General features: G+C 45.6%; 1 protein-coding gene across 1 annotated transcript in view; it reads right to left on the bottom strand.

Annotated features, from left to right (window-relative positions):
• The window catches only part of ACSF3 (acyl-CoA synthetase family member 3), a 110,067-nt gene extending 87,472 nt beyond the window's left edge, over positions 1-22,595 (bottom strand). Inside the window, 4 exon segments of the mRNA XM_030581418.1 lie at positions 14,944-15,099; positions 16,684-17,418; positions 21,008-21,078; positions 22,450-22,595. Of these exon segments, the coding sequence (XP_030437278.1) occupies positions 14,944-15,099; positions 16,684-17,388 (861 nt within the window). The 5' untranslated portion in view covers positions 17,389-17,418; positions 21,008-21,078; positions 22,450-22,595.
• Between the last annotated feature and the right edge of the window lie 348 nt (positions 22,596-22,943).

The following is a 22,943-nucleotide window of genomic DNA, read 5'->3' as shown; positions in this document are numbered from 1 at the left end:
CTGATTATCCACCATGACTTCCAAGTCCTGTTCAGAGTCACGGCTTCCCCATCCTGCAAGGATGGCCCATATTCTTTGTTCCTAGATGTATGGCCTTACGTTTAGCATACTGCAGTGGTTCTCAAACTGTATTTTCTTCCAGGTCATTGATAACAAATATTAAATATCATAGGGTCAAGAACTGATCCCAGCAGACACCACTAGGAACACAGCTGCTCAATTAGGATTTTCCATTTACAATTACATTTTGAGACCTATCAGTTAGCCAGTTTTTAATGCATCTACTGTGCACCATATGTTGATTTTTGAATCATTCTAGTTTCTGAATCAAAATATTGTGCAATACCAACTTAAATGCCTTACAGAAGTCTAAATATATTATGTCACATTACCTTTATCAACTAAACTTGTAATCTCATCATAAAAGATAACAAGTTAATTTGACAGGATCTATTTTTCATAAATCCATCTTGATTGGCATTAATTATATCACCCTCTTTTAATTCTTTGTTAATCAACCCCCTTATCAGCCATTTGATTATTTTGCCCGGGACTGATGTCAGACCGACAGGCCTATAATTACCTGGGTCATCTGCTTTTCCCATTTAAAATATAGGCACATTACCTTTCTTCCAGTCTTCTGGAACTTCCCCAGAGTTCCAAGACTTACTGAAAAATCTACATTAACTGTTCAGAGAGCTCCTCGGTCAGCTCTTTTAAAACTCTTAGATGCAAGTTATTCAGATCTGCTGATTTAAAAGTGTCTAGCTTTAGAAGCTGCTCTTTAGCATTCTCCTGTGTTTCTGTTGGAATGTAAAGTATTCCATCACATTATATGACTTCATCATCCAGCTTTTTCCCATATACACCATATAAATATTTATTGACCTGTTCTTCTTTTTCTGCATTATTAATGACAATTCTGCCATTTCCACATATACTTGAAAAATTTCTTACATCCTTAACTCTGCAGTCCAGAGATTTTTTCTTGTGTCTTTTTGCTTCCTTTATCCATTTTCTATAATTCCTAGCTTCTGATTTAATTAATTACTATCAACATCCCCTTTCTTCCACTTGTTTTTATATATAATTATTTTTATAGCTGCTTTCACTTCTCTACTAAGCCAGGTTGATTTTTAACCACTGTGGCCTTCTCTCTCAGCTGTGGGAGTGTGGCTTTTTGATTATCTAGTAAAGTGTTCTTAATTCCAAATTATCATTCAAATTTTTCAGTTTTAATTCTCTGACTTGGCTCAATTGTTTCCAGCTTTGTGAAACAGGCCCTTTTCAATTTTAAATAAGATATGACCCTCAATGGAAATTAACCTCTGACGACATCACAGGAACATGCTCTTCCTGTACATCCTGCCATTCCATTGGTTAGAAAAATATTCCATCAAAGACTTCTACTAAGATGCAGCCACAGTCTAACTGGACAGATGACTGTATGGGAGCCAGCAGAGGAAGCTTTCACTAACCACATCCCTCCTAAAGAAACACTTAAAAAAAGGACAAAAAGTCTTTGATCACCCGTCCTACTAACAATTGGAAACTACAAACTGGCTCAAATTCAAGAAGCTGGCTATAGCAATGTGTGAATGACTTGATAGGCTCTAGGACTGGCCGAACAGCTCCACCTGGGACCACTTAGAAGTGGTGGAGGAAAGGCCTAAATACTTAAATTTGGCTAACTCCCCCGCCACACACACACAGACACACAACTACTTCTCCCCCTTACTGAGCGTTCCCCAACACGAGAGCAGAACAATGCCATCAATAAATAAAAGGCTGCTGCCAGCTCGGCTTTGGGGACAGCAGGCTTCTTCCCTCCTTTCTGGATTTTGCCCTGTTGTTGATAAATGTATTCCTTAACAGCTCCTGACAACACATGCCTCCTCTCCCCTCCCTCTCTCGGCATGCTCAGCACATAGAGGGGCATGTGGTGGGGAACAAAAGCGTGAATTGATTGAAGGGGAACAAGTGATTCTCCTTTATGCTGTGACCCTGGCTGCCAGTGCTGCTCGGCTGCTTTCTCCTCAGTCCTGCTCTCTGGCTCAATTTCATTACTTTCTACTTCACAAACCCCTTCCGCCCCTAACCCCCACCCTCCATCTCTCACTTCGCTGCCTCAGAACAATCTGGCCTGTACAAAAATACAAACCAGGTTGTTGTTGTTAATATAGCAGAACATGTTTAACAAAGGCCTCAGCCCCACTGAACTAAAGGGAGCGTCTTCCTGTCCCAGAGAGCGCTTGGCAGGATGAGTTATAAATGCACAGGTTAGAAATCCACCAGACACAGTGGAACCTAATCGAAAGGGACCTCTTTCCTTCTGCTGTTACAGGAGTTGGGGCAATAGCACCTGAAAAGCATCAGGGGAAAGTGAAGTGGGAGGAGACCAAATCCATGGAGCAGAGGGAGTGATTCACAGCCCGTGTGGGGAAATGTTCCACTCTGTCACTATGAGTCTTGGGTAAAGGCTCCTCTGCAGCCGCTCCATGTCTTTGGGAAGGAGAGAAAACTACCACGCTCTACAGATGTGCCCAGGCCAGGGAATTGCACTGGCAAGTGTGTAAGTCCAGCTCAAGCAATGAGCCGTGGAAGAGGGGCCAGTTGGCTCCCTTGCCTTGGGGAAATGTTGAGAACCAGATGCGATGACCACTGTGCTGGGAAGGGCAGCAGGGGCAAGAAAGTACATTTTTCTTCTTCCGGCAGGCCACAGATGGAAATGGGAGTGACCAGGTGGGTGCCAGGGGAAGGAAGAAACACATGCCTAGCTGGGGTGTCACAACCCCACGTCTCCTGCTCCCTGGGCTCAGGTAACTGCTGCCACCCCCAAGCTCTGCACTTGGATATTTTATATCGTGTCCTTCCCACACTCTGCTCCCTTATTCCAAGGAGCATGTCGCAGGAGCGAGGTGCTCACTGAAGGTCACTGCAGGAAAATGCAGGTGCCACAGCTCCCCTTCAGACCTGGTTAACAAACTCTTACTGTGTTACTCACATGGTAATCTGATGAAAAACCTCGGCTCCTGTTCATCTACAGGGGCCATCTTTACACTCTCAAGTATGACAAAGTCTTACTATAGATCCCAGGTCATGCTTCCTTCTCAGAAGCTGGTGGGTCCTATGTCCTCTGAACTTGGTCTCGATACCCCCTTCCCAACCATACAGATATCTGATCTGTGGGATCCACACGGCTACTCAGTCAAAAAAAAAAAATAGAACATTTGAAGAGGATGGATCTGTAAAACCTCATTACCTGAGGCTATCAATCACTCCTGGGATCTAGAGAATCTTGTAAGCTGCTCAGCTTTGCTCTCCCAGCATATGGCATCCTCCAACGCCCTCCAGTTTAGAGCAGTGTAATCAATCTCTCCCTTGCCGTTATCCCATATGTCACTGTCACCACATCAATTATGGGTGGACAGGATACTGACAACCCCTCGTTTTATTTTATTTCGCTCACTTGAATGATCTGTTCAAACCCTCCGGACGTAAAGTGTTTCTAAAAACAATGGGTTTTTTGGTACACATTGCACTGTACTTTGGGGCTGTTGGACTTTTGTTTTTGCTTGTGACCATCAGACATTAGAGACCCAACTTTCATTGGTGCTGAACACATTTGGTGTCCACAGACTCCGGCTGGATTTGTGGACGCTCAGCATTTCTGAATATGAGATAGTTGGCTTTTAAAATATATTAGACATGATTTGAAGAGGAACCAAAAGTGATACTGGTTTAAAAGTCCACCTATAGACATATTCTCCACCTGCCTATCTTAGGGTTTTCCCTAGGGCCTTTCACTGCTGTTTCCTTCGAGTGTTGCTTTTCCTTTTCAATTGCTTTTGCCTCTTGATGTGACTGTTGCCCCCACTCCTAAATCATCACTAAGCTCCACCACCCTGAAACACCTGACAATCCAAAAAACAACTTCATGTTTGATTCCATTCTTAACAGTGACATCTTTCCAACTGTGCAATCAGATTATAGGTGGACGGATGTCAGTTTAGCAGCATGAAATCGGGCTTCTTGATACAGCTTGTGTCACAAATGTACTGCCTCCTCATCACTAGCAGGAGGCTCAGAAAATCCCAGGCAACAAGGTATTTTGGTCAGTCCTAGGACCAATCCTATTCAATTTATTCATAAATGATCTGGAGAAAGGGGTAAATAGTGAGGTGGCAAAGTTTGCAGATGATACTAAACTACTCAAGATAGTTAAGACCAAAGCAGATTGTGAAGAACTTCAAAAAGATCTCACAAAACTAAGTGATTGGGCAACAAAATGGCAAAAGAAATTTAATGTGGATAAATGTAAAGTAATGCACATTGGAAAAAATAACCCCAACTATACATACAATATGATGAGGGCTAATTTAGCTACAAGTCAGGAAAAAGATCTTGGTGTCATCATGGATAGTTCTCTGAAGATGTCCACGCAGAGCGCAGAGGCAGTCAAAAAAGCAAACAGGATGTTAGGAATCATTAAAAAGGGGACAGAGAATAAGACAGAGAATATATTATTGCCCTTATATAAATCCATGGTACGTCCACATCTCGAATACTGTGTACAGATGTGGTCTCCTCACCTCAAAAAAGATATTCTAGCACTAGAAAAGGTTCAGAAAATGGCAACTAAAATGATTAGGGGTTTGGAGAGGGTCCCATACGAGGAAAGATTAAAGAGACTAGGCCTCTTCAGCTTGGAAAAGAGGAGACTAAGGGGGGATATGATAGAGGCATATAAAATCATGAGTGATGTAGAGAAAGTGGATAAGGAAAAGTTATTTACTTATTCCCATAATACAAGAACTAGGGGTCACCAAATGAAATTAATAGGTAGCAGGTTTAAAACAAATAAAAGGAAGTTCTTCTTCACACAGCGCAGTCAACTTGTGGAACTCCTTACCTGAGGAGGTTGTGAAGGCTGGGACTACAACAATATTTAAAAGGGAACTGGATAAATTCATGATGGCTAAGTCCATAAATGGCTACTAGCCAGGAAGGGTAAAGAATGGTGTCTCTAGCCTCTGTTCATCAGAGGATGGATATAGATGGCAGGAGAGAGATCACTTGATCACTGCCTGTTAGCTTCACTTCCTCTGGGGCACCTGGCATTGGCCACTGTCGGTAGACAGATACTGGGCTAGATGGACCTTTGGTCTGACCCGGTATGGCCGTTCTTATGTTCTTAACTTAATGGGACTGCTCACATGTTTGAAATCAGGTACAAGCTTAAGTACCCTGTTGAACTGTGCTGTATTGATCAGCCTTCAAGCTTATCAATACTGCACAATTCACAAGATAAAATGCGCGTCTCAGCCCAAGAACTTTCAGAACATGTGCTGAGTGCAGCTACACTCTGTGTAAAAAAAGCTAATTTCTCTGCTAATCCCCTTTGCATGAGAAGTCTGTCTATTCGCCAATGGAATGTTAGAAGATTTTGCCAAAAGGCAAGTGACAATAGGGAGAAGGAAAATTACAAAACAGAACCACCAACTGGAAGCAAATTAACCCTAATGTGATGGGAAATGTGCAAGATTTCCCTTAGTAGTTCCTAAGACAGACAGGAGATGTGATGATGGAGGGGGATTGGCTGAGTGGTACACAACAAGCAGCTCCTTTCAACCCACAAAGCCTGCATTTTTGCATGGCCACTTTCCCAAACTACACTCAGTTTGGCTGTCTGTGCACAACAGCCTGAAGGGAGAGATGTGGCCACACGCATCGCAGAGAAGCAACCCCTTTTCCCTTCCAGAGGCCTCATTTTCAGTGGAAGGAGGAGCACAGTGTTGAATACAAATCCAGAAGAAGCCAAAGACACTGAATTAATTGATATCCTGACAACTGGCAACACAGGAGAGAAGGTGAGGCGGGAGAAGAACCAGGGCCTACCATGCTTAGACTGCACACAACATTTATCCTGAGTTACACGTTCCAAAAAACAGGAGAAGAAACAGAAAATGAAAGGGAGTTTGGAAAAAGCAGTGAACATCCCCAGGCTGGCACTGGAAGGCAGAGGAACAATGAGCAATTTGGAGAGGCTTTCCATAGACCAGGAAGACAACAGCAGTCTCTCTCTCACACACGACTGCACATATACCATCTTGCAGCATGACAATGAACTTGCTCGGCTCATTTAAAACAAATCAAATCAAATCAAATCAGGGTCACGTTTCCTGCAAGTGATTGTGAAAGATTCTGATCTTAGATCCATGGTGCAGGGCTGGAATCCCTCCTGCTTGCCAGTGAATTTTTGGATCAGGTATTTGACAGACAGTTTTCCTTTTACTTGAAATAGCTATTTTTTTTTTCTTAAAGGAAATATTTAGGTAATGTCCAAGGGGAAAATTATATGAAGATGCCTTCAGTCTGAAAAGGGGTAAGAACACCATAGTGGATTTTCCAGTCCAAAGCCAAACAAGGTAACAGACAACCTGGACTACTGGAGCTCTTTATAATTCAGTGGCTCCTCTCTTCTAAACCAGTCACATATTATTGGATCATTTAAGTTGTTATTCAATTTTTTAAAAACGCTTTTCATAAGTAGCAATATCCTTAATGCAAGTTAAATCATCCCTTTCCTTCCCTTCTGATTTCCGAGACGGTTTTAAGTTTGCATATTGATTGCTAAAGTGCTGGTTATGCCCAAATTTTCATAGGTTCTCTAACAGCTACGGCTCTGACTCAGACTGAGTGCCTCACTGCCAAACTAGATCTATTTGGGGAGGGACGCCACCGTCAACTGCAACAGATGCAGGTTCCTAGACATGCAGAAAGTCCAGCACTGCGCAGGAGCACTGAACAGAACACAGGGCCACACATGCACACTGGTGACAGTTTCTTTCCGAGCGGAAGTAACATGAATATTACAGAGGAGTGCGGAGAACAGCTAGGGGAGCTTTGCTCTCTCCTAACGGCTGAACCTCTGATGGTTAGCTCAACTCAGGCCGTTTGCAGCAATATGGAGAAAGAGAAACATTCCTTTCTTCAAAAGGAAATCAGGCCCTTGGTGGCTTCATCTCATGTTTGTTATAACTGCAAACTGTTTGCGCTCTGCATGACTCTGGTTGTAATCATTTATTCATCAGTGCAGTCTAACGGCCCCCTCTGCATTCCAGTCTGAAGCTTTTAAACCCTCGCCATGCTGCAGGCATACTGAAAGCGGCAAGTACTTTCCCTGGGACCCAGTAATATAACTAAATATGACAGGTTCTGGTTCCATTTTTTTATTTCCCCCACACACACATCAAAAGGCATTACTCTGTAACAGATGCTGAGAACAGACAGCAGATCTGTGGGGAAGTGAAGAGCAGACAGAACTGTGTAAAGCCAAGGTTTGCAAGAACTGATCAAGCATAATCCATCCAGCAGTGACCTGCCCCTTACCACGGCCAGACATTCCTTTGAGTCTGAAATAAAATTACCTTTCTGAAGCCACCAGTGAATGGATGAAAAGACAATCACCTTCCTCCAGTCGAAACCAAATGGGAACGCACATTCCCAGCAAGCGAACAGTGCCTCTCTCATGCGTGTATCCCTTGGAGCTCACACATTTGTATGCTAGGATTCACTTTTATTTAAAAAATATTAGGATTAACCTGATGTTTGTGCAGTGAGGGGCCTATGGGAGTGGCTGGAACTGGGTACTACACAGATAGCTGCAGTGCATGCTTCCTGAGCTGCACACTACCCTGCCAATGCATCTCAGTGCTTCTCTCCTGCTGCTCAGCCTGCTGGGTAGAGACTACCAGCCATGCTCAGCTGCGTGGTGGCTTTGTGACACAGACATTTCCTTTAGCTGCAACTGAGATCTGATCCTCTGCCTCCAGAGCTGAAAGGCTGGTGCATTAAGGCCACTTACCACCTAGACATAAGGGCCTAAATTCTCAGAAGAGACTAATGATTTGGGGCCTGATTTTTAGACGACGACAGCTCAGCACTTCCTGATAATCAGGCTCCTTTAAGGTGTCTCAAGTTGGACACCCAAAAACCCAGCCACCCCATATGACTAGTCACTTCTGAATATAGGCCAAGAAATCTACATACCAGCATATTTGTTAACAAAGGACCTCAGGCTACAGGCGTCACTGCATTACAGCAAGGCGCTTTGCTGATGGCAAGAAGGAGCCTTGAATTTAATAATGCAGCCAAACTGGATACACCCTCCAGGGGAGGAGAGCGTGCACTGTTCATATTTGTATACACTTCTAAGGAACTGGTTAATATTAGATCGTTTTTCCATGAGAAGTTCAGACAAAAAACCTGCAAAGCAAAGACAACAGACTCTCTCTTGCACAAGGCTAGAAGATAGTGATACTTGCACCCTGGCTGGCAGCTGCAGCGAAGGGGTCCATGGAACTTGCCCCTCAGACCTAACAGTTCCCTGCAGTTCAAGGCTGAGGCATATTGGCAAGGGTAGTGTGAGACGCTTGGGCTGTCATTGTCTACATAGGATCTTTCCTTTGGATAAAGTGAGGACTTCATTCTCCAGGGCTAGCAATCTGGAATTGTGCTAAATTCACTTACAAAACAAAACAGATGTAAGGTCAGAGCGACACTTGCTCTCAGTACTTTCTGGGGAGGGGAATCGTACAAGCCTTTCACTGTCTCCCTCCCTTGTACTCCCCCAATTTCAGGCCAAACGTCCATGTGGCTGAGGTAGTTTCTATATGGCTCACTCTAGATCACTTAACACTGCTCCCAAGAAAGACAGAAAGGTCGCTCCAGTGCGATGAGAGACACATCCCATGGGTGGGACTGCTATTTCTATTACATATCTAGCCCGCTGGGCCAAGGGGCAGTAGAGAGTGTGTCCTGAGCTCAGTGCCCTGCACGAGGACATGTTATGTTCCAAAAGGAGCACACGCCAAGGTACTTAAAATGCCACTTGAAAGGAGCAGAAAGCAATGCTGGGAATTAAGCGTCCATTTATAAACCCTTTATTAACAAATGATTAATAGATGCAGCTATATTCTTTAATAACTTACAATAAAAGGATGCTACAATAAGCTTAACCAAGACATTCTTAACAGATGGTGCTATAAAGTGAATTATAACGTGTGTAGTAGCTAGAGCAAAGTAACATACGTCTTAGTTTAATAAAGAGAATCTGATTTTATGTAGCAACTTTCACGCTTGAGGTATCTCAGTACACTTTAATGAGTCCTTTTGTGAGCTTCACAATAGTGCACATGCAGCCTCGAACATCAGATGCTGCTAGAGAGAGAATGCTGGACAGGACACTGGGGCCGTTCCAGAACCTTGATCTTTAACCTCCTCTTGGGCAGCTGCCAGAACCAGGCAGAAAGGTCTGAAAAACAACTCCTAACACCGCACTGCACAGCCTTTATCTGAGATGTGAACCATCTTTTAGCTACAAGGAAAGAATGCTATTAGCACCAACTAAACCAGACTGGCACCTGTATCTCCGATTATAAGGCATGCCGCAAATGATGTAATTTAATGAACACTGACATAATAAAGTATTTATTTTGTATAATGAAGTGTTAGTCATTAGAAACCAAAGGCACATTGGGCATGCTGCTGTGGTTTCTCTTGAACCCATGCCAGTATCACTCAAGGCTAAATATGTCTGCAGCAGGTTTAGAGTAAGTTCCTAGCCTTGTTTTGATCAGTATGTCAAATATTTTAGCTGCCATTTGGGTTTCTTTACATCACACTGTAATTGACTGTTTTCTCAAGGTGCAGTGAAGAAAAAAAAAGCAGGAAAACCTCAGACTCCTTCTGTGAAATCCTCCACTGAAACTGTGCTTCTTTTCTGAAAGCTGATTTTGGTAGCAAAGGGCATTTTGTAAACAGCTGGTGAAAACAGACTAGAACTGAAAGGCAGCTTGCATTAAACTCCACAAGAAAGCCTGCTTTACCCTCGTGTGCTTTCTCTGTAGTGTCGATCAAACCACTTTCAGCTCCCAGGGGAGGCCCTTGGAAAAATAAAGGGAATGAAAAAAATAAAAAAGGCAAATGATGTCCTTCAGAGGCCTGACTGCAGCTGAGAGCTCTTGGAATGGAGCTGGCTCGCTGCTCCTGCATCAGATATACTTGCCATGCAGACTGCCCCTGCCTGAGCTCAACCCTCTGGGTCAAAGGGAGGGCTCCCCTCCAGCACAGTCCTCGCTTGCCCTTGGTTGTCAGCTCTTATTGAGCAATCTGATTGGAGACTGCAGGACCGAGCACCCCCCTCCTCCCAGCAAAGCCCATTCTTCAACGTCAGCTCATTGATTTGCAGATGTCAGGAGAGCAGCAAAGAGAAACACAAGAGTACAAAGGATAATCAATCACGAGATGCCACAGGATAGGGAGAAATGCACATGGGGCTTTGGATTGGCTTTGCTTCAGGACTATCAGTGTGGTCGTCACCCTGCCCCTGCCTGCAATTAGCTGTCTTAGTGCATCACCAAGGCTAGTGAGGTACCAAGGTCTTGCCTTCTGCAATAGGTCAGAACAGTGTTTGGAAGCTGTCAAGCACTGCAAATGCTAAATATTCTTAGTCTGCGTGTTCTACTGAGGTGAGGGTTTCAAAGAGGGTTCTTCCCAAAGACTTTAACGGCTGGAGGGGGGAAGCTAAGAATGCAGTGATTTTAAATATCAAGGGAAGAACAGTACTCAGACTGGAGCCCAAGAACATAAGAACGGCCACAGTGGGTCAGACCAAAGGTTCATCCGGCTCAGGATCTTGTCTTCCAACAGTGGCCAATGGTGCCCCAGAGGGAATGAACAGAAAAGGTAGCCATCAAGTGATCCATCCCATGCCATGCAGTTCCAGCTTCTGGCAAACAGAGCCCAGGGACACCATCCCTGCCCATCTTGGCTGATAACCATTGATGGACCTATCCTCCATGAACTTATCTAGTTCTTTTTTGAACCCTGTTATAGTCTTGGCCTTCACAGCCTCCTTTGGCAAAGAGTTCCACAGGTTGACTGCACTGGGTGAAGAAATCCTTCCTTTTGTTTGTTTTAAACCTGCTGCCTTACCCCAAAGAGGACCTGTATCCGTCTGAAACACTTGATCCACACACGCTACATATTTAAATTGAAATCTTAATGCTGGGCAGCGCCAGTGGCCAGCTACCACTGGGTATTATCATGGGCTCAGTTCCTGACTGCTTGCTCCCTGCAGGAGCTGTGGAGGCAGCATGCTTAGCCCTCAGGGAAGGAATTTTCTTATGCCATTCACCAGCAGCCCCTCTGGCTGATTAAGGGGCATTAATGAGGACAGGCTTTGATGGAGGTTTCCTTCCATTCCTCCACATCTGGAAGGATGGTGACTGCTGTAGGGGACTCAAGGGGGAAAGTGTAGTATGAAGTCAGCATGGCCTGTAGAGAACTCCCTGGGAGAGTGAAAGGAGTCAGGCACGTCTGTGTCCGACGACTGAACAGGAAGGACAACGATTTCTTGCATTTGCTCATATCTCTCTCTCTCCCAGGTAGCCCTATCAAACCTGAAGCATACAGAGAGGGCACAGCATAATTTTAAAAGCCTCTGACCATGGCTGCTCATTAGTAATGTGTGGGTCCTGGTCTTAGTCCTGCAGCCACCCCAGGGTGATTATTGATTTATGCTTCTATAAGAAGTAATCTCAGGCCATGGCTACACTTACAGTTCTGCAGCGCTGGCAGTTACAGCTGTGTTCGTACAGCTGTGTAGGGCCAGCGCTGCAGTGTGGCCACACTGACAGCTACCAGCACTGCAGTGTGGCCACATTTGCAGCGCTGTTGGGAGTGGTGCATTGTGGGCAGCTATCCCAGCATTCAAGTGGCTGCAACGTGCTTTTCAAAAGAGGGGGGTGGGGTGGAATGTGGCAGGGAGCGTGGAGGAGACAGACAGAGTGGATTTTTGGAGTTGACACTGTTCTCAGCTCCCTGCCTTGCAAGTTCTAAGGACTGGAAGACACACAGTGCCTACCTTCAATCATTTTAAAAGTTCTGACTCCCTTCCCCCACTCCTCTCTCATTCACTAAATGCAAATTATGCACTCCTAAATACCCGTCAGACCAGATAAGCAACTGCTCAACACGGACTTCCCCCTCCCGCTCTGGACTTCCCCCTCCCCCTCTGCCGTGTGAGCGTGCTGTTTCTCTCTTCAAGCAAACAGCTGTGAACATTCCAAAGTAATTCCCCTGCCTGCCTCCGCTCGCTCAGCAAACAGGAGCTGTGTTTGTTTTTTAAATAAGCAGTTTGGCTGAACTCCGAGCTCTCCCTTTCTTCCGGTTTGTTGTGGACAGGAATTCTGGGATACCTCCTTATACCCCGGAGGTCAATAAAAGCGCTGATGGGGTCCACACTTGCTGACCAGCGCTGGAATCCCTACACCCGAGGCTTGACTGGGTGTACAGCCAGCGCTGCAACCAGGGAGTTGCAGCGCTGGCCGTGCTTTGCAAGTGTGGCCACATCCTAAGTTGCAGCGCTGTAACCCCCTCACCAGCGCTGCAACTCTCTAGTGTAGCCATGGCCTCAGAAAATGCACACTTCCGCTCCCACTTAAAGCTGGCATCTGCACCTGATGCCCAATTATTCACTGAACACTGAGCCTTCTGGCACAAAGGAACCAGAGCTAGTTAAAGACTGAGGGCCAAATTCCAATCTCAGCTACACTGGTATTAACGTTGAGTAACTCCACTGACCAAAGCAGAATTAGGCTTTGAGGCACCAGCACCTTGAAATGCACAACTGTAATCTGCTGATTTGCATAGCTCTGCATGGAGATGGGGACTGCAAGGCAAAACATCCCCTCTCCCCCGACCCTGTGTAGTAAGAGGGGAAGTGTTCGGCACTGTTGCTTATTGTACCTTATCCCCTTCGATATTTTATTTGCTTGTTGAATTCCCACATCACTTCCCACAGGAGCTTGAACTGGTGAGTTATAAGGTGTATTGCAATGACAGCCTAAGCTAGCCTGAACTCTTCCCCTCACAGGCTCTTTGGCATTACAACGAGGGGTATTTTTAGGCAAAGTCAGGGACTTCTCAGTATTTATTTTATCTTGCATGGTGCGTTTCCAAATCTCCAAGCCATGCTGCCAGGAAAGGGCTCAAAGTAGCAGGAAGTGAGCAACAAGCAAAGGAACCTGGGACTGAGGTTAGAAGCTTTCCAGGATTTTCCATTTTATAGTGTCACCTTAATGTCCACCCTGTTTCAGCTCAGCTTAAGGGAATGTTTCCCCTAGCTCTGAGAATTTCAGCCTTTCTAGGTGACCAGATTGTCCCCATTTTGAGGAGTTTGTCCCGTGTCCTGACCAGAGTACGGTTGGGATGCCATTTGTCCCGATATTTTGTTTTCTGCTCTTCGGTGGAAATTCAGGGGAGAGTCCTTCAGTCGCGGACGGTCTTCGGCGGTATTTCGGTGGCGGGTGCTTCTGTCTTTGGCGACAAGGTTTATTATCCCCCGCCAAAATACCGCCGAAGACCATCCGCGACTGAAGGGCTCTCCGACGAATTGCCGCCGAACTCCCGGACGGGTGGTGTAAAAAAAACGCCCTCCCCCCCCACGGCGGTCTTGATATTTTCCCCTTAACGTCTGGTCACCCTAGCCCTGCCACCTGTAGCACACCTGGAATGCAAATGCCACAGGCACGACAAAGGATGGCCAATGCAGAGTCCAGTGCTCAGGCTCTCTTTATTTTCTCTTCACCTATTTCTGTCAGACTTGCTTAGACCACAAGTTCTTATCAGACTGCTGCCTACTCACCAGTCTGGGGGTGTCTCCAGGGAAGGTGAACAGAACATATGCCTCTCCTCAAATCACACTTGGTCTCAATGCTTGGCACATTGCTCAGGAAGTGATATTTACACACTTTGGGAGAAGACAAACCCATTTCTCTACCTTAGGGTCTTCTACAGGACCCATCACCACACTAGTTAGGTTGTTAAATGAATTAAAGCATGGACACGAGTGATCTCCCAAATTCTTCTCCAGGACCAACCTTAGGGGCTCTGCAAACAAATAGCACCATCACAAGGGTGGCAAAGGCAATCCCAGGTGGAAACAGACTAAAAGTGTTCTTCTCCCTTCACAGACACACACTTCTCTGCTACAACCACTTCTCCCTTCACAGACACACACCTCTCTGCTACAATCACTTTTTTCCCTTTAAAACTGCTGCCCGTTGGCATTGGCAAGGTACCACAGCAGAGTCACCAGGCCCAGCGCTTCCTACATGTGCAGAAAAACAACATTCTAACAGCATCTCTGCTCCTAATCTGATGAGGACAGTCTGCTTACCACCACCTTTCCTAAGGGACTCGGAAAAGTTTCAATTTTGCTAACTCTCTCCCATTGTGGCCGAGAGTAGGGACATGACAGCCAGTCTAATCTTGACGAATTTACTAATGTTTGTAAAGAGCTTGGAGGATAAAAAGTGGAGCTTGCATATAAATATCCAGTATTATTTTATTAGTCTCACCTGGGGCACCAGAAACTCTAACGCCAGCATCATACCATGCGACATAGCACAAGACATTGAGTGTGAGTGTATTTAACACAGAAAAGGGCTACTGCGAGCTACTGACTATGGTATTACAAAACAAACTGTTAAGTGTTTGAGGCAATGCATTGCTAAGGTACAGTAGGTTACAAAACAAGAGAGTAAGTTATGTTTTCATCTTTCCTGATTCTAAATTAACTCTGTTATTATTCTGTGTGCAGTGCCCTGGTTTGATACCTCCTAGCGTCACCAAGAAGCAGAGGTAATATTACAGATTATTAGCCATTTAATAATCAAACAAGTTAAAACCACCCAGAAAAGCTGCTTTGCCCCAGATTTAATATTCAGTTCAAAAGTCTTTTTATCGAGAAAATTCATGATCTGTATGTAGCCAAAAGCTAACTATGCTGGAACTGTTTACAGACTTACTCTAATTAGAATGCATGGGGTTTTGCTGATGAATTTCAAAGCCAATACTCAATCCATCCAGGCTTACCTTCTGAGGGCTAAACTCGGACAGCATGATGCACGTAGCTCCCACCCAAAGAGGGCACAGCAGCTTATTGATCACTCCGTGGACATGGTGTAAAGGCAGCACATGCAAGATCACATCTTCCTTCGTCCACTCCCATTTGTCAACCAGCCCTGTTACCTGTGGGGGAAAAATATAAAATCCAGCATTAGGCCAAGGGGAGCCACCAGCTGAGACACAGAACAGAGCTCTAATTACAGAGAAAGCATGGCTAATTCAACCCTAGCTCTACTGTTTGAGCTAGTAGCAGCATGCCGCTGCCTGGGCTAGTTTCTGGGCCCTGGATGTGAACATAAATTCAGGGGATTCATGGGAAAAAATAGGTGTCAGAATGAAAGTGTCACCAGTAACAAACAGACAAGAACCTGCAAGGTGGAAGACCTGCACCCCCTTTGATGAATGCAAAGGAAGTGGGGTCTCTTCTTTGAGACCAACAGGAGAAAAGCAACTATCATAAAAACAACTGAATGGGAACATTCTGTGCATCTATAGAATACATATGTATATACATACATGCACCTATAACTCCATCCGTGTTGCCCAAAAATTAGAGATTAATTACTACTGTTTAGGTAGGACCTACGCTATTACTAACCTGCTGTTGCACAACCAGAGTCAGCAGAAACAATCGTTATCTAAGAAACTTTGCTAACACCATTGATAATGCTGCTGACAAAAAGAAGCTGACCTAGGCTGGCTGATTAGAATCCATGAGAAACAGAAACTGGGGGCAGGAAGTCAATGGTCCATAAATAGAAAGGAAAATAAACCTAATACTGCGAAAATATTAAATTTTAAGCTTCCAAAAGAAAAAAATTCTTCCAAAGCACTAGAGTTTGGGCCGTGTTAGGCAGGACAATGCCTTTCAGAGCTTAACCTTCGCAGTCAAAGAGGTTATTTTCAGCTTGTCTAGAAGAAAAGATATTTGAACAATGCTCGTCATTCTCCCTTCCCGTAGCAGGGAGGGCAGATTTTATCCAGCCACTACAACCCTGGTGTTCTGCACCAAACTGCCAGCCACACCCACTGTTCAATCTGCCTTCCAAATGATCCGAACACTTGTGAGGAAAGAGTCTTTCCACAATATGGTGAAGCCCTTGTTCTCTCTGCCTAGGCTCACCACAGTATCAGAGAGTCTTGAACCATTTTAGTCCGATACCACATCTTTGAGGTGCAGTGTATTTATTCCCCCTACTGGTGTGATTTTATCAGCTGCAGGCAGCGATACCGAACTGGCAAGGCAAGCAGCACGCTCCTTTAGACTTGTAACTCTTTTTGGCTCAGATAGCTAATGGATTTTTTGCCTTGGGGATATATAGCTAAATAATGCACAGACTCTACATAATAGTGACGTGCTGGATCAAATTATACTTCAGTGAGGGGCATGGATACATTTCTAAAGTCATTTTGCAGGAAAAGCAACCAGTAAAAAAGGCAACTTATAGAGTCACTACCACCCCACCAGGAAAATACCCACCCACTCACTGTAGCCTAAGCCACAGTGCATACACACCGGCAAAGATTTTCAAACATGACTAATGGTTTTGGGTGCCAACCTGGGACACTTCAGAGGGGCCTGGATTTTCAGAGTGCAGTTGCTCAAGCTGCACACCCAACAGGAAGCCCCAAATCACTAGTCACTTTTGAAAAAACCTGACCTTCAATAACATGCCTTTAGTATATCATGAGGGCCGTATCACTTACCACAGCTTGCACATTCTGATGGGTACTAAGGACACCTTTTGGTCTTCCTGTAGTCCCACTGGTGTAGATTATCATCGCTCCTCTATCTTTCCACGCAGGACAGTCAATTGCCAAGGGGAACGCTTCCACAGTCTTATCATTTATACATCCATCGCTACCAGAGTTAACAAGTGGCAGAACGGGTATTCCCAGTTTCTCAGCACTAGGGGTTATGTGCTTCACATACTCTTCTGTGGCAATGACCAGACTACTCTGGGAGTCTTGGATGAAATACTCTAGTTCCTGCACTGGGTGTTTCTTATACAGGGGAACAGCTATGCCTCCACTCATCCAGGAAGCCCACTGGGAAATCACATATGAGGCATCATTTGGGCATAAAAACGAGATCCGCTCCCCCTTTAGGTCCCCACTGGAACATCTGAGCACTTCACAGATTTGCTGAGACAAGTGGACACTTTGAGTGTAAAGGTCCCTGTACGTGTGCTCTCCATTTTGATCAATGATGGCAATTTTATCACCAAAAGCCAAAGCTCTGGTGAAGACGGGGGTAACCCTACCACTGCATGGTGTTCTTGTGGTGTGTAGGCCTTTTCTGAAATGTCCAACATTCCTCCGTCCACAGGCAGGCCACCTCCAGCGGTGTACACCGTGAACAAGACATCGCATGGGCAAATTCACATGGCAAAATATCCAGGAGCCCAACATTCTGCCTGCATTTCTTGATCAGACTCGATGCTGCAGAGAGAAATTATATGAACCAATAAGCAGGGAGTGGGAATATCCAGGAATTTATACAAAATAGTCACACAAAGGAAAAGGGGGTAGCTTTCATTCCAAGCCTGTTTAAGTGCTAGGCCCCATCTCCACGCGCAGGAAGACAGCCCAAAGCACTCATAGTGGAATCTCTAAATCACAATCTCACTTAAGACAAAAATGTGCATTAAAAGAACATTTATTTTCAACAAGTGAGTTTAGCACAGTAATTAATGCTTACTGATGCCATCCTGTCACTTCCAGTGACTGAAGAAAATAAGCAAAGGAGGTCTGTCTACCCTTCTGATCTGATTGATCATCACAGGCACTGTATCAGGCACACAGTTCCATCCTACGTGACACAACCTTAACAGAATGGGTACAACAGCCAGAGTAGGCAACAACAGCAAACAGTCTGGGCAGCCACCACACAGCACAGGTCAGGCAGGTGGTTTTCCAAGTGAAAACAGGCAGGCAAGCCAATACCCACCATTACTGACTTGCAGGATTTCTTACAATATTCCTGGATAGCAGGAAACTAAGAGCACTGACTAGAGCCAGGCAATGTGTCAGCATGAGCTCAGCTGCTCCCCCGCACGCCAGAGCTCTACTGGTGCAGCGCTATCCTAACGGGGAGCACACCCCACAACTGAAGTCCTGACCTCTCCTAAACAGTGTGTGTGAACCATGTTAAATTGTATCAAGGTTCAGCAGTGTAGAAAAACATCCACTAGGGAACTGGGATGAAGCAACAGTCCCTACTATTACTGGGGAAGATTATGGGCTGGCATAAGAGTTACGCATTCTGCTCCTTCTGCTCAGGTGCATAATGACATTAAAGTCCACTCTCTCGTGGGAGAAGTTCAGAAAAAGACTCTTGTTTTTACAGCACTGGAGACAAATATTAGGAATGTCTAAGTGCTATTCATCAGCCACTTCTTTTTTAAGCAATATGTTTGTGCTACCATAGTGGCTGCAGCTTGTCGTTCCTCCAGTGGCAGGGCAGAGGGACAGTACACTGGAAGCATCAGGAAGAAACTGCTACAGAAGGGTGCAGGGGAGACTGTGGGTAGAGGGTCTCCAGAACCCTGTCCAGGGCAGTGCCAACACTGGAGCGGTGCTTGTGAGCTGGAGCAGCAGGCCCAGTAAGAAGAAAGGGAAGACTCTGATTGGTTGACGCTGTCCTGAGCCATGCACTGATTGTCACAGATATCCAGCCAAGGAGAGGAAGAAAAATAAGGAAAGGTCGGAGAGAAAGGACTTTATGTTGCTTCTTATGTAACAGCGACTATTAAAGTTTAACTCAACAAGTGACGTATCCTTAAAGTGAAACTAAAAGGAGACAATTTCTGTCCAAATGCATCTAAAATTTCATTTCTCAAAAAAGATATAGGAGTGCTGCATTCAATGATGGGGTTTCCTTGATGAGGTCAATGGCCATTTGGCTTTATAGGACTTCCAAAAAATCTATTATTGCAACAGCTTACAAAACACAGCTTCCCATAGCGTGAAATAGCAGAAACAATAAACCACCAGAGAATTTGTTTGACAACTATCAGTGTAAGATCCAAATGATTTGCAGCTCAACTGTGCTTGGCACCAGCTCAGATGCCCTTGTTGCTAACACCTACTGTCAGCGATGGATTTTTATTTCGTTTTTGCGTAGATGCAGCAGTGAGATTTCCTCTCTCTCATTCACACTAATTAAATTTCCCAAATAAAAACTTGTTTGCACATATTTTGTTTGCGGAACAATCTCAATTTCGATTTCCGTAATGAAGCCTGTGATTTAGTGCAGAAACATCTTGAAGTGGTCTTTAAACTAAGAAGTGTGGTCACTGCATGCACATGACACACACCAATGAAATGGAAAAAACAAAACAGGTGACACTAGCACGACATCTTTCCATTTCTCATGTTCCTCTTTACAGATACATTTAAAAAAAGAAAAAAGTCAAGACAGACTGTTTGCAAAACCAGAATCACCTCCTTCTAACTACTGTAATAGCCCCAAGGCTAGACTGCTGGTGAGAGCACACAAGATGCTAACAGGGTGTTAATTGGAACTGACTGCATTTCCACTGTGCCACTGAGGAGCAGAGTTCCAAGCCACTATGGTTAACTACACTTGGCTCAGGCCATGGCTACACTGGCGCTTTACAGCGCTGCAACTTTTGCGCTCAGGGGTGTGAAAAAAACACCCCCCTGAGCGCTGCAAGATACAGCGCTGTAAAGACTCAGTGTAAACAGTGCCACAGCGCTGGGAGCGCGGCTCCCAGCGCTGCAAGCTACACCTGTAGAGGATGTGGAGCACGTGCAGCGCTGGTAGAGCTCTCTTCCAGCGCTGGTGCTGCGACCACACTCGCATTTCAAACCGCTGCCACGGCAGCGGTTTGAAGTGCAAGTGTAGCCATACCCTTAGTGGGTTTCCCCTGGAAAGCTCAAAGAGCCAGGTTTTAGCTGCCACTTCGAAACTGCAGCTTCAGAAACTCACACCATCCTCTTTTCACCACAACGCCAGTGCAGATTTAATGGAACAATAAGCAACAGCAGCTTTCACTGGTCCTGTGCACTTATGGACTTCACTGAACTTATGACAACCGTGTAAAGCATTACAAAAGTGCTGGATGTGCTAGTTTGGCAAGGGCCGGGGCAGATTCCTTTCTTTTACATTTTTCAGGGAGCTACACCAGTAACGGGAATCAAATCTAACTAAGAGTATACAGCTGAGTAAGACCTGCTGCCACGGGATGGGGACTGCAGGACAGTGCACTAGCTTTTGTCTTTGGAGATAGGTTCAAACTCTATCCTACTATGGCTAAGGTAACAAGCGAAAATACATTTGGTGGTTTCACCCAGCTCTTGACATCACAAAGCCTTGCAATGAGTGGCAGAGAAGACTGTGGTAATTATGGGCGACTGTGGGATCCAAATTCTATACCCAATAAAGCACAACCACAGTTCAATAAATCACCACCACAGTTGAAGGTGGGGAGGGCAACACAACCCCAAACCAACTAGGACTGGCCAAAGAAGCAGGAACTATACTATTAACAATCTGATATATAAGGAGTTAACATTCTTCCTTCACCCTGGACAGCGTTTCCATCCCCCGGCTCCCCACTCCAACGCTTTCCTCAGCCAGAAATTACATTTCTAAAGGTAGGAAAACAGGAGCCAGCTTCACATCTCTCAATTTAGGATTAAAAAACAAACAAAGGTGATCTCAGAATGCTAACTGAGCCACAATACAATGCAAAGTAACTGGGTAACTGCCACAGATTTATCAGTGTCAGTTCATTTTCCAAGATACTAATAACCATGTATTGTTCATGTCTGACCACTAACAATATGTAGACTAGATGGTGGTATAAATCCTCTTAGGAAACCAGCTGGGATTTAAAGTGGAAACCTGTCACTTATTTCAGATGATGCTACCGTGCAGCCTTTCAAGAGGAAAACAACATACTGGTTAAAATGAAATTAAGCATAGCATTAAAATAACTGATGGATTATTTCCTTGCAAGCCACAGCTTCTCTACAGATGCCCTCACATTATTTACAGTCTTACCCGTATTCTTCCACCTGCACAACAAACACCATAATCACTCTTCTCTTTCATATGCTGAAGCACAGCCGTTTCTGAAGGAGCAAAAAGGAGAACTGGCTCAGCAACTCTAAGCTATAAAAACCCACAAAACCATCAGTTTATGATTCAGATGTATACAGAAAACACTGCATATTGCTTTAGATGTTTGAAACTAGACCACCCAAAACCCCAGAAGATATCTTCCCGGACGCAATCCTGCTCTGATCTCTGGGAATGGACAAGACCACCCAAAACCCCAGAAGATATCTTCCCGGACGCAATCCTGCTCTGATCTCTGGGAATGGACAAGGTGACAAAGTAACAAAGATCTGCTGCACCTCTAGCACCTATGACTCTGTTGGACACTGGACACAAACTATCACCCAATGACCTCAGTCATTCCTAGGCCCTGTGTCACCTCTCAACCATCTCTAGTAATAGTGGTTCAAATACACCCTAGGAAGAAAGATCATATCAGTGCACAAATTCCTTCACTGCTAAGAAATTTATCTCTTGCTTCAAATTTTCCTAAATCATTCCTTGCAATTCCATCTCTAACTCACCCCGCTTTCAAATGTGTCTCTACAAATCCCCATTATCTAATCTCACCTTGGTCACAGTATAAATACTGTGTAATTATAAAAACACAGTAGATGACTTGAGCAACACTCTTTTTGCTGAGCTAGTCAAAAGGTCTGCTCCTGACCTCAGACACATGGTTATCACTGAATCTTTTTAAAGATCAGCTCTTGACACTGTAACTAATCTTGCAAAAGGAGCGTGCCCCATTGTCCCAGAGAGCATGATCAAACCAGAAGCACAATCAAGACCACCAGATAACATTCTGCAGGTTGTCTGCCTCTGCATCACCTGATGGAGAGTGCATGTGCTGCTCTGAAGTGTGTGAAAGGACCGCTTCCATCAAACTAACCGAAAATCACATCTGTTGTGTGCAGAAAGACCAGATGCTTTCAAACTTCCTAACTTTCCAAACAGCTCTGTGTCAGTAATTCCATCCAGAAATTTAGACAACTTAACAAATCCCAAAGGACTACCGTTAAATGTGGATCAGGAAAATGAGGGAGTATTTCCCCCAGACAGAGGAGAAGAAAGATGTGGGTGTGCATATTGTGATTGGAGGAAGTGGTTTCATGGTGGTGGGATTTATTTAAAGAGGTGTGAAAAACTTCAACACAGTTTGTATTTTCAGTGTTACTGTTTGTTTCCATAGTTCATTTGCATGGAAGTCAGGGCCCTGAGGCTGGTGTATCCCCCTCCATGCAAGCACGCAGCACACGCACTGCGCCAATCTGCACCCCCTCCACCCCCCCCAGAGCATACAGATAGCACCAATCGCATCCCACAACCCCCCTGGGCACATGGACAGCACCAATCAGCAACCCCCCTGAACCCCAGCACCCAACCTGCAGGCCCCCGCCAGATGCAGCTGCTGGAGCAGGATATGGGCAGCCCACCCCCAGGCAGGGGAGCGCAGGCATGTCTGGGGAGGCAGCGAGGAGGACAAGGATGGGGGCATTAGACAAGGGCACCGTGGGGAAGATGGGGCTGGACAGGCAGCCCGGGGCCGAGGGGGCACTAGGGAAGAGCACCCTGGGGAGATGGGGGTGGGGGCGCTAGGGAAGGGCACCGTGGAGAGATGGGGGCGGGGCAGAAGGCCCGGGGGGGGGATTAGGGAGGGGCGCCCTGGGGAGACGGGGGCGGGGCAGGAGCCCCGGGGGGGGCGCTAGGGAAGGGCGCCCTGGGGAGACAGGAGCGGGGCAGGAGCCCGGGGGGGGCGCTAGGGAAGGGCGCCCTGGGGAGACGGGGGCGGGGCAGAAGGCCCGGGGGGGGGGATTAGGGAAGGGCACCCTGGGGAGACGGGAGCGGGATTAGGGAAGGGCGCCCTGGGGAGACGGGG

Source organism: Gopherus evgoodei, chromosome 12, assembly GCF_007399415.2.
Source record: "Gopherus evgoodei ecotype Sinaloan lineage chromosome 12, rGopEvg1_v1.p, whole genome shotgun sequence".
Lineage (NCBI taxonomy): Eukaryota > Metazoa > Chordata > Testudines > Testudinidae > Gopherus > Gopherus evgoodei.
Note: the sequence above shows the minus strand (reverse complement) of the source record. Positions and strands in the feature narration are given on the sequence as shown.